We start from the raw sequence: 12,245 nt of genomic DNA on the forward strand, positions 1-12,245 counted from the left end.
AAAAATAAACTCAGATCACACATAATAATTAGATTAGATTTTTGGATTACATTTTCAAATTGTTGTGAATCATAAATATTCATAAGCTCTAATATTCTAATATATAACAGAGCTGGAAAACAATGGTACATACTGGCAAATAAAATGTTGAGCTATAGCAGTATGTGTTTAATTAAATGTAACTAATAGTGCTCTTATTCTCAGGTGCTCACTCACAGCTGTTCAACTTGTAACTCAAAGAGAGAAGATCACATATTTCCTTTCCCTGAAGAAGGATTCTCTTCACTAGTAATATCAAATGAAATGTGCTTGAAGAGATTTAATCATGTACTTAATCATCATACCGATTAACAAGATGACATTTCCTAAAAATATGGGGAGATGCATGCATCTTAGTTGCTTTCTCACGTTTTATTCAGAAGTAATCTGTACTGCTCCTGAAACTTTTAAACTTAAAGATTAGCTTGATATAAACTCAGTACATGTTTTTGGCTGATCTTCTGACTGATCAAACCATTTTGCTGCTCTCTCTTATTGTACTTTTAACAGCTTATCACTGGATCGTTAAGGTGCTCAAAGTGAATCCTGTGTGTGAGGCACTTAGTTGGACCCTTGTGCTTTGTGCCTTTTGGAGAGTAGTACTGAAAGTGGATATTTTAGAGTTCGTTACATGAGTCTCATTAATTCTGTTAAGTATTGTTATTGTTGCAGAAAATTGGAAATGGATAGAACTTTTCTTGTCTTGCTGGCCACTCAAATATCACATGTGGAACTACAGCCCAAAGAAAACTGCTAATTAACCGAACATGCATGTCTCTGGACTGTACGAGGAAACAAGTGCATCTGGAGAAAGCCCAGTTTATGTTAGGAGAACATAGACTTTCTCCTGATACTGCACAATAAAATCTACAAGTGGTAAAAATGTGTACTCTTACTGCTTTTTGGTCCTTTAAATGGGCATAATGTTGGGGTCCAATAATCAGCCCTTAGGAGATCACATCAGTATAGACTGTGCCCGTAAGGACAGAAATAGACTTTTACTGCAGCCTATTTATGAAAGTAGTGCATGCAACGATTTTCTTTTGTCTGCATTGATGCAACTGTTGCAACATTTTCTCTCTCTCTGCCCGACGTGTGTGTGTGTGTGTATGTTGTGTCTAATTACAACCTCCTCTATGTTGAACCACATCACCCCCCACTAACTCTGTCTCTCTCACACAGGGAAACAGGGATCAGTGGCAGTGAATGAGCAGCTTGCCGTGTCACTCTTAATACCGGCAAGAAAGGGAGGGAGGAAGGGAGGAGAAGGGAGCCATTCTTATACCTCTATATGACTTCACAGAGGAAGAGTGAGAGAATGTGCAAAAACAGATGTAGGAAGAAGAGAATTAGTCATGTATGAGAGTTTAACACTGGAAGCAAACAGAAGAAGAAAGAGAGAAAGAAACTGAGAAAGTTAGAGACTGGAAATAAGCATATATACGAGAAAAGGTGTGGAAAGGACAAAAAAAGTGTCACACTGTGGAATTAACAACAGTTTCAGTCTTTTTTCCTTTTCTTCATCCTTCCATCCACCACACAGGACGTCTGAAACGAGACCAGCAGTGGATCAACAGGAGACGGAGAGTGAAACAGAAGAGGCAAGAAGTGTTCAGATCACGCAAACTGGTGAGGCTTACAGAGGCATACTGGCTTTATTCATAATCTCCTAAATCTGTGTGTGTGTGTGTGTGTGTGTGTGTGTGTGTGTGTGTGTGTGTGTGTGTGTGTGTGTGTGTGTGTGTGATTTAAGGGATCACCATGTGTTCCCACATGGTGTTCCAGGTGGCATGTCTTTATTTATTTCTTAAAATATTAAGAGAACTATTTAACAAGTTTACAACATGTTGAATTATATCGATGCAGTAATCACACAGACAAAATACCCGTGCAAATTCAGCATTGCAGTATTCATCAAACAGCAGTTGTTCAGAAATCATGTAAACATAAGCAGGGATGTTAGTCTGCGTCTTTAATGCTATTTGCTTTTTGCACTGGTATCATATCAGGCTGTTTAATAATAATAATATTAAATGCATGACAGAAACCACTTTTATTATACAGAAAATAGACCAAAAAAATAGAACATGTTTGAACATCTGCCTCTCAGAACAATTTTCCCTCAAATTTAAACACTGGAAAATTCAGCATATGAATGATATTTGGCTGAAGTGTGACTTGTTTCGGGACATCGTATTTCAAATGTAAACACGTTATTTTGTGGGATCGGTGTCAGTAAAAAGGTCTCTCTCTTTTGGCCCTTGTTTTTTTGTTTGATACTTTGTTCAGCTGCACATTATTAATCTCTGGTTCCTTTTTAACACTCCTCCTTCAATTCTTACTGATCACACTGTTTGCATGTATCAAACCTGCAGTATCTTTAAATGTTGAGCATAAAGTGCTGCAGGTTTGCTACTCCTGCTCCCTCCCTGGGTACTCACAAGCTTTTATACTTTTATCTTTAATTTGCACATTACAATGCATATTTCCTGAACTGGGCATTGCCTAAAGGTCATGTTGACACTAATGTTTCAGCACAACCAGCTAATATGAGCAACAACAGCATCAGCTGAATTATTTGACTTCTTTTTGTCTTTCTGGAGGCAAAGAATCAAGCTGAAGACATGACATGTGATACTGTCACTGTAAGAGATGTGTTTTTCATATAGTACAGTCTGCAGGCATGCAGAAACAATTGAAATATTTAAAGTAGAGTTCAGTGTATATTTGGTATTTATTCTGGTTTCATCAGAATCATCAGAATCAGAATACTTTATTAATCCATAAATAAATTAGTGGGGGGGGGGGGGGGGGTTGTCTTAGTAAAATGGGCTCTTTGGTGACACTATCTCATCAGGGGGAATAAAGAAAGTTGCTTAATGAGTACATAAAGTTGAGCTGAAGCTCGCTCCTCTGGTTTACTAAATGGCAGGACACTGTCAAAAATATAGGGAATATATTCTTAATAATTGGCTCCTTCATAACTTGGTGGGACTTGTTTACTTTCGTGTCCCAACCAGTTTGCTTAGATCTGACCAGATGCTCCTGGTTCCTGCATCCAGATTTAAAATAAAGGAGGATTTTGGTTTTTCAGTTGCCACCCTTAAGCTTAGGAACAGGCCACTACTTTTAATACTTTAAAAATGCAAGTTTGACTTTGTTTTAAATTTGATCTTGATTAGCTGGCAGTGGTTGATTTATTATGTGTTATAGGTGCATTTATGTGTTTAGACCGTCGGCATCGCTCAGCATTTGTTGCTTTAAAAGGTGCTCTATAAATGCTCTCGACTTGATTTGTTTTTTTCTGCATTACACAAAATGCATCTTGAGAGTTTCTGTGGTTCTGGCTGCGTCATGCTGGTACCCACTTTTGTAAACGCTATTCTTGAGGAGAAATGAGGCCTGCAGAGCTCCGGCAAACACCCATCGAGGTTGTCCTAAATTACATGAGTCACATGAATTTTGTTGTTTTTTTATGCATACACAGCAGCTAAATGTGTTAAACCAAATGTGATGCAAAAGGCATGTTTGCGTGGGATGCATTACAAATGCTTAAATTTTCATATATCTAATTTAATAAACACAGAAACTATGCAGGATGGAGACTTCGCATTGATCATGTGGTTTACAGTTTTTCATTTAAATTATTATCTTTCATTTAAATTATGTAAATGGAAGCTTTTTGTTTGTTTGTTTGTTTGTTTTTTGTCACAGTAACTAAAATGTCCAGTCTCTCTCAAGTGGGTCTGTCCTGGAAAGCTACCCAAAACCGATTGCCTTTTGGACCATATTAGTTCACAGCTGTCCAATTAAAGGGTTTTAATTTAGCCAGTGTGCCTGACTCAGTGGGGGGTATGCAGTACCTCCCTCAGGCCTATCAGTAGGTCATGAAGGGCAAGCAGGAATTAGATTTAGGTCCACAGACTGTTAGCACGCTCTGGTTATTCAGGCTGATAAGGTTTAGGTGACAATAGCACCGCTCTCTAAAGCACAGCCGTGTCAAAGTCTTCTAAAACCAAAAATCCAGCTTCCACACTGTCATGAGGAGAGAGACGAGTCAGGGTTTAGTGGTTTCAGTTCTTAGTGCAATTCTTTGGTATTTAAAAGAATTAAAGCTGCATGAAGTCAAATTCAGTTCAATTCAGAGTTATTTATATAGCACCAAAACACAACAGCAGTCACCTCAAAGCATTTTATATTGTCAGGTAAAGAACCTACAGTAACAGAGAGAAAAACAGTCACTCGGTGCAAGCAAGCACTCGGTGACAGTGGGAAGGAAAAACTCCCTTTTAACAGGAAGAAACCTTCAGCAGAATCAGGGTCAGGGAGGGGCGGGCATGTGCTTTATCCTGTAACATTCCTCATTCTTTAACAGCAAAAACAGACACTAAACATTCACTAGATAAAGTAACTACTGGAAGTGAGGTGGAAACTAACCCCTGCACTGGCAGGAAGTATTGCTAAAAAGGTTGTAAACCAGAATTTACTTTCAGAACTGATATGATATAAAATACTGATATGCTCACATCGTGTTTGCAGCTCAAAACACGTTTGTAGTTGTTTCAAATGTCCTCTCTCGAAGGCCCTGCTAGAAGGACACAAGCTGTGATAAATCATTTAAACATGGAGGTAGCCTCTCTTGTGTAGCTTGCATACTTTTGCAGCTAGTTTAGAGAGAGGTGTTTCTTTATTCACCCTCTCCTACAGCCTAACCTGTCCTCCTATTTTTAATTATCTGTGAATATTTGCTCTCTCTCTGTTTGACTCTTTTTCCTGCTTTTCATCCTTCGTTCTTCTTTCACATTTCCCTTTATTTACTCCAAGTTTTTTCTCCATTTACATCCTTTTCTTCTTTTTTACAGTCACTCCTATCACTGCTTTTCTTTCTTCCCTTATCATTTTGTTTCTGTCCGTCTAAACATTGCCTCACCGTTGGAGGATGTTTCACTTACACTGTGAGGTTTTTTTTGGCTACTGTGTATTAATGTACAGGTATAAAATCTGATACGTGCAGACATACACGGCATGACTGCACACAACCTTTGTCCCAGCCCCCTGCTGGGGTAATTAGATGCTGAAATATTGATAGTGTGTGTGTGTGTGTGTGTGTGTGTGTGTGTGTGTGTGTGTGTGTGTGAGAGAGAGAGAGAGAGAGACATTTCATGTGTTTGTATGACATGTATGTGATGGTAATTCTCTCTGTTGTTATTATTAGACCATTTTTGTGACCCTTAAAGTCCCGGAAGAATTAGCAAAGGTCAGTGAGGGAGAGAGACTCGAGAAACAAAGGACAAAAGAAGTTAAATGCAACAATAGACATCGAGCTGGAATTAAATTCTTTTTCAATTTACACCCTGTAGTCTGGCTGACACTGGCTGTATTATTCCTGCTTTCTGTTTATTCCTCTAGACTTATCTGATAACAGTTTTTATTCAAAAAGCATTTATTTTATACTTGGACAATTATTACAGTAATGTTTTCTTTCAAAAGTGCTAAAGATTTCATGGCTTTACCTGCTTATTTTTGAAAATATTACAATATTATTTATTTGTTTAATTTTCTTGAGGTCATAGGTATTAAAGTTTTGTACCTTTCATTAGTTTTTAATTTGTTTGTTTAAGTTCAGTTTTCAGACAGGAATTTGTTGCTTCAGTTTAAGGTGACAATATTTTAGTCACTTATGTAGACGTACCAATCCAAAAACCTCCTCCCAGCTCTATAAAAATAAACAAAATAAAGAATAAAACTGAAGACATTTTCTATACCATAATAACACCATAATAGAAAAACCACTGATTACTACAAAGTTAAAATTAGACAATTAGAGGTAGTTTGGTAAAAGATGTTAAATGTTTGTGATGTAAATTAAGGAAACTTTTGAAGTGAATGAAAAGAAGGCAAATCAAACAACATCCTGTCTGAAGTGCACTGCACACCTGACTCACCGGAGAACATTTAGATTTGATATAATGGCGGTCTTAAAGGTTGAACCAGGCTCTGTTCAGAGCTCTGGTGTAACTCAAGCTGTGCTGCGGTTCAAAGAGAAACCCAAACAAAGCGTCTAATGAGGTTGAGGTGTTGCAGCTGTCATACGTCAAAAAGTCAAAGGATCAGCCTGAAGCTTCATCAAGAGGAGCCTGAATAATTTATTAACACTAATTCCCATGCACACAGATACACATGCATAAACACTGTTTGCATGCGAGTGACCTGAAAAGAACAAACCCAGTTATCCTGTTTACTGTAACAGAATACTGTTCAGGTGCCTCTGCTGTGTGTTGTTGTTTTTTTGCACTCATACCAGCACTCACTCTCCCATGTTTTTGCACAGTGATGGTCCCAAGCTCATCTGTGCCAGACATTCTGGACCTCATTTGACCCAGATTCATTTATTCTGGGTTCATCTGACCGTAGAATGCACTGCCAGTTTTCATTAGGCTCTCTTAATGAACTTTGGCAAAGTTTCATGTGGCATTTTTGTGCCATTTGTAAGTAGTTATTTTCCCCTTGGAGCCCTTTATAAAGGTTTCTATCAGTGAACGTCTGTTTTACTGATACATGATTAATAAAAGTGTTTTATTAATCACTTTGTTGAGTGAGTATTTGAAAATGGGAACAAGTAATTTTCAAGGCCTCTGCACTTTCTATAATTAATCAGTATGGCAGCTTATAACATTGTAGTTTCTCAGATGTTCGGGCACTACTTTACAACCTGCCGCCATGTTGACAAATTAGTTGAGGTTGTATTAGTCTCTATTTATTTCAATACAGTTTGTCTATTCTGTTTGTTTCTAATTATACATCAGACCCAAAACCTTATAATTCATAATGATATACATAATGATGAGTTCACTGTGAGATGATCTGAATCATTATCATTTTTCATGTATTTATAGCAAACTCTGAATAAACGAATCTATTTCTCACTCTCTTCATTAGAGTCTACAGGTGACTGCTGATGTCCAACCATAAGGATAAAAACCAGGGCCATGGTCATTTTACAGCAGGTGAAAACACACACACACACACACACAGACACTCTCTCACACACACACACACACACACACACACACACACACACACACACACACACACACACACACACACACACACACACACACACACACACACACACACACACACACACACATACATACTCCTTTCCAGCTCCAAATCGTTCACTGTTACACTCTACTACAAAAGGTTTGCATGATTTGAACAGCCGGTTGGGTTAGTAGGGCTAAACTGTGCACTTTCGATGAACATACTATGGATACGTGCAATCAGTGACATCAGACAGAAATGAGAGTAAAACATATGAAACAGAGCATTTGGAGTACTCTTAAGCTGGAGCTTTTGGCACAGAGGGACTGGCATGCAAGCTGACCTCATGTGAAGCTTTTGTCATGTTTAACACAAACATTCACCACTGTAACAACATATACTGTATGACACAAAATAATGAAAGAAGAAAGAACATCTGAAGCTACAGTGTTCCCACTTTATTTACTCTTTCTTTAAAAAGCATGCACACACTGTAAACAGGGAGACCAGTCAAATCAAACAAGATGCTGTGTGTGTGTGTGTGTGTGTGTGTGTGTGTGTGTGTGTGTGTGTGTGTGTGTGTGTGTGTGTACTACTTTTGTATCAACCTCTTTGATACTTAGTTAATGCGCTGCTGAACTTGTCTTCTTTTCTGATCAGCTAATGAGCCCTGACAGCGTTCCCCTGCTGCAGAGGCACAAATGGGGCGAGCCAACAGAACAAGCAAATACATTGAATAATACGCCACCCATCTCTTCTGTGAATGTTTGTCTCGTCAGACACACTCTGACTTTTATCCAGTCTGCAAAGGTGTAACCAAACTAAACAGGAGAGGAGGCATGATTTACTCAGTCAGTGGAATACATTTTTTAGGTTCTTATGTGAGGAGGAAAAACAGACAGTTGGGGGAAATAATTCAGGAGCAGGACATTTTTACTTCGACCGTGGAATAAAGCAACTGTTGAATCTGGAAGACGACATGGAAAAAGGAATTTTTATGTACATATTTTTTTTATTACTCTACTTTGGAAAAGTCCCGATCAGCAGTCGTTTGTCAAATCTGGCTTGAAAAAGATTTTTTTTTTTTTTTAAACATGAAGGATTTTCTGTAGATGAGCAGTATGCAGGTGTTAATGTGGTAACCATGGCAATGAAAATAAACAGGAAGGGATCTGACTGGGCGCTGGAGGGCTGGGATCCAAACATACGCCGCCTCAGCTACAAATGCACCACCCTCATCAAGGTAAACTTCAGGTCCAATTAGGGGATGTTTGAATGATTGTCATTTATAAACACAAATTGCTGTGTGTTTTAGTTTATGCTGAGTTATCACCTGCTGCTAGAAAAATAAGAGGTTTTGAGTCTTTTCTTTAAAAGTTTAAGAGGGAACGTTGTGATCAGGTCACATGGTGACCTATAAAGCCCTGAGTTGGGTCAGTAGTCCAAGTGAGACATGACCTGAGACAACGGCATCATTGCTTAAAAACATACACATAGAAGATCACTCCTACTACACTTTATGTACATATCAAATAAATCTCTCTGACATTTCTCATAGTTTATTTTATCCTTTCTACATAGTACAAAATGCTCTTGTAGGATTTTGGCTTTTTTGTTTGGCTTCTTTCACCCCAACCTGTGTTTATTTACGTTAAATAGCTCTAATTAATTAATGGTCTACTTCTAAATATCAGCTGGAGCACATGTTACACCAACTGAAGCGTGATTTCATTAAATAAATACATTTAACATTATTTGTCCACTGTACTGTTATGGTGATCTGCGATTAATCATTTTTATTTCCTTAATAAATTGTTCCGTCCACGCCCAAACCTTCGATGACAGTGTTTCAAGACCTTCAGGTATCTCTTAAGAGTCTTATGTGAAACGATCCATTTATCTAGCATATGTTTGCTGATTTCAGGATAAATTTTCACTTTGAAGCACCATCACATTAACACCAAGGAGAATCTGTGTTCTGTGTTCAATCAGTCATCACCTGCTGAGGAATCACCATCCCACCTTCTTTGTCTATGACCTCCTTTGTCCCCTTGTTTCCCCATACCTCACTGCACGTCCTCCATCCTGAAGCTTCACAGTTTAAGGGAGGTGTTGGGGAGTGAGGTGCTCAGTTCTCAGATGTTTAAACGAATCAATCCTCAGACGAAAACTACTTCCTCCGGGGCCTAAGACCAGGCTATTGATTTGTGAAGCCACAAAGAGCCTCTTTGAATTGCTCTCAACGATGCTCTTCAGTTCATAGACTGTGGGAAACTCTGGGGTCTGTGAAGATGGCTGTCTTGTGATGTCAGATCAGCAGGCACATATCCATTATTTGTGTGTGGTTGGCTGCACACAGTGGGCGTGGCCATGGGCTGAAGAATTATTTTTTTAAAACCCATTTATGTCCATATAATACTATCCATCCAAAAAGATTATAAACTATTAGATACGAGACTATATTATAATTATGTTGTGTTTTAATAATGTTATGTAATTATGTTATAGTTCTCTGTTTCTGGTGAAAGTAGTAACATCCATCAACCTCCTAAATGTTTATGGGAGCATCAAACAGACGCCAGTAGTTATGATAGACTATAATTCAGAGATATCTGCTCTTTACCAAACACGCCTGCTTGAGTTGTGAGACAGAGGTGTAGTAAAACTTTCATGCAGAGCAGCAGAGGGCAGACCACAACCTGCAGACAGACACTGTTGTGGTGAAATGATACTTACAGACTCTGGAGAGAGCTTGCATAACTTCTAGGGAACCATTTTCACAGAAAGGGTAACAAGACACCTAAAGCTGCAGGTATATCTCCAAGCAGGACTCTAAGACTGGGTCTTAAGAACGCCAGTTTGATCAGAATGGCTGTGTAAAAACACTCACTTGATGTGATAAAATGCTAATATGTGGTACGTGAAACATTAAACAGTTCAGCTTAGAGGCATAGCCAGAGCCCACCTGATGAGCACGATGCATTAACCATCTAGACAAGATCAAAAATGGAGTTAAAAGACGAATGATAAATGACTTAAATTTGCCAAAGAAATATTAGCTTTTATGGCACTCTTCAAAAGAAGTGGTGTCCCTCTGAAAACAACCTGAGACGTACCATATCTACAGCTTCTCAGCTGTAGACAATGAACGGTTGATCCCAGGCAACTCACAGTCTCTTACACTGTCACTGCAAGGCCAGTAGGAGGTGCAAAGGTGCAAGACATTAAACAATTTAAATTTTGTAAAATTATTTTTTGTTAAGTTTCCAATCACATATTAATATTAAGCACTTCCTTCACAAGTACAAATAAAAAACCTGGAATTCAGAATCTAAGCTCCCCTTTTTTGTCCTGTCTCTGCAGGAAATCAAAGTTTAATCATTCAGCTGCCCACAGGTGGCAACAACAAGCTTGTCCTCCATTTCTGATTGTCTGTGGCACCTGGAGAATCCACAGTCTGTGGGAGAATATGAGTCTATAAGCTTTTGCCACACAGTTTCAGTCTTTGTAGTTGCACTGTGTAAAAACTTGCTGTGTTATTGCTCTTTCAACATGAATGTTTCTTGTGAATTTATTGTTCAAAGATTATTTTCTCTGTGTGCTCGCTGCAGAGGGCTTTTATTTGTTCACTGATGCAAAAAGAAGAGCCTGTTTATGATTTTATGGCACAATTAGCATATCATCATATCTTATCCTGTGACCTTTGATTTGTCACTCCAATCTAAATGCAAATTAGCTGTAAATGCATTTGTTGCTCGTATATTCACTTAATAACTGTCTCGTCCGCCTTTGTCTTAAATTATTGGATTATTCAGGATTTCTGCAATGATCCGAATGTCTCTTTAGGTTGGTTTATTCCCATATAATCAAAATGTGAGGAGGCTTGTTTAGCTGTATCGGCAGTGTGTGGTTTTCGTGTGTAAGTTCTCTTAAGAGTGTCCTAGGTTTGGGGCCCTTCAGTCTTGAGTTTGCATGTCACTATGTAGGTTATCGTTTATAGGAGCTCTGGTTTCTCCTTCTGTTGACATCATGCCAGGTTAATGCTGCAAATATCGACCAGGAAATTCTCACAAAATATATTCTAATTCCTAAAAGTTCCCCTAATGGTTAAATAAGGTTTTAAAGAAACACAGTCAGTGGCTTCTTTAGTTACATTTTGCCAGCATTGATTTGACTCCATCCTACCTTTAGAACTGTTTTAATGACATAGACCAGTAGCTGGAAACCTTCTTCAGAGATTTTGGTTTATTTTGACATGACAGCATCGCACAGTTGCTGTATGTTTGTCAGCTGCACGTCCACGATGTGAGTCTCCCATTCCACCACATCCCAAAAGGTGCTCTACTGGACTGAGATCTGGTGACAGCGTTGACAATTTGAGTAACGTAACCTGCAGCTACAGTTTCAGACTAACTGTTACTAAAATGTTCAAAAACTCCAGCAGAGGGCAGACTCACCTGAAGAAGAGGTTCAGACGGACGCTGTGCAGTCTGCAGTGGTGAGATGATACTCACACACTCTGGAAACAGTTTGTGTAACTTGAAGTGAACCTTCGAAAGTAACAAGACGCATAAAAGTTACAGTTGTGACTTGGCCGGAGCCTTTAGACTAAGAATCTCATTGACAAGAGATTTTGTGACATTAATTTGTTGATCGGACACATTTTCAAATAACAGATATCAAAGCTACTTAATGCTTGCTGCCCTAAAAGTCAAGGAAAATTCTATTGTGAGAGGAACCCCATGTTATGCATCATGCCAGTCAATAAATGATGGGATAAAATGACATCTTGTGGTTTAGAGGATAAAGTGTGACAGGAGTCAGCATCCTCGGGCAGGGTTTTCTTTATTGTTTGCATTTTTATTCAAGAAAAAGACTAAATGTGGGTTACTTACCAAAAGCATTGTTACAAAGTCACTTATAAAATTTAAACCCCATTAAAAGAACGGGGAGCAGAATGACGTACATTCATAGTTTATCATTTGAAACAGGAATAACTGTTTTCATACGGGTAGTACGTGGGGACACCGTGGTTCATAGTTGACATCCAGAGGCCTCTATCTGCATTTTGTTACCTTTCCACACAGGAGACACCATAGCAGCTGCAAGTGAGTACCTGGCTCATGTCAGGCCTGAATTATTTACCTGATGAAAGAGGTGAT

The 12,245-nt window shown here is 38.6% G+C and overlaps 1 protein-coding gene across 2 annotated transcripts in view; it reads left to right on the forward strand.

Moving 5' to 3' along the window:
- The first annotated feature begins 1,217 nt into the window (after positions 1–1,217).
- myo7aa (myosin VIIAa) overlaps positions 1,218–12,245 on the forward strand; it is a 59,311-nt gene continuing 48,283 nt past the window's right edge. For both annotated transcript variants that reach the window (XM_080289347.1, XM_080289348.1), the window contains exons 1-2: positions 1,218–1,668; positions 6,979–7,046. In XM_080289347.1, the coding sequence (XP_080145473.1) occupies positions 7,029–7,046 (18 nt within the window). In that variant the 5' untranslated portion in view covers positions 1,218–1,668; positions 6,979–7,028. The remainder of the gene's footprint in view (positions 1,669–6,978; positions 7,047–12,245) is intronic.

The sequence above is a fragment of the Astatotilapia calliptera genome, chromosome 14 (assembly GCF_964374335.1).
Source record: "Astatotilapia calliptera chromosome 14, fAstCal68.1, whole genome shotgun sequence".
Classification (NCBI taxonomy): Eukaryota; Metazoa; Chordata; class Actinopteri; order Cichliformes; family Cichlidae; genus Astatotilapia; species Astatotilapia calliptera.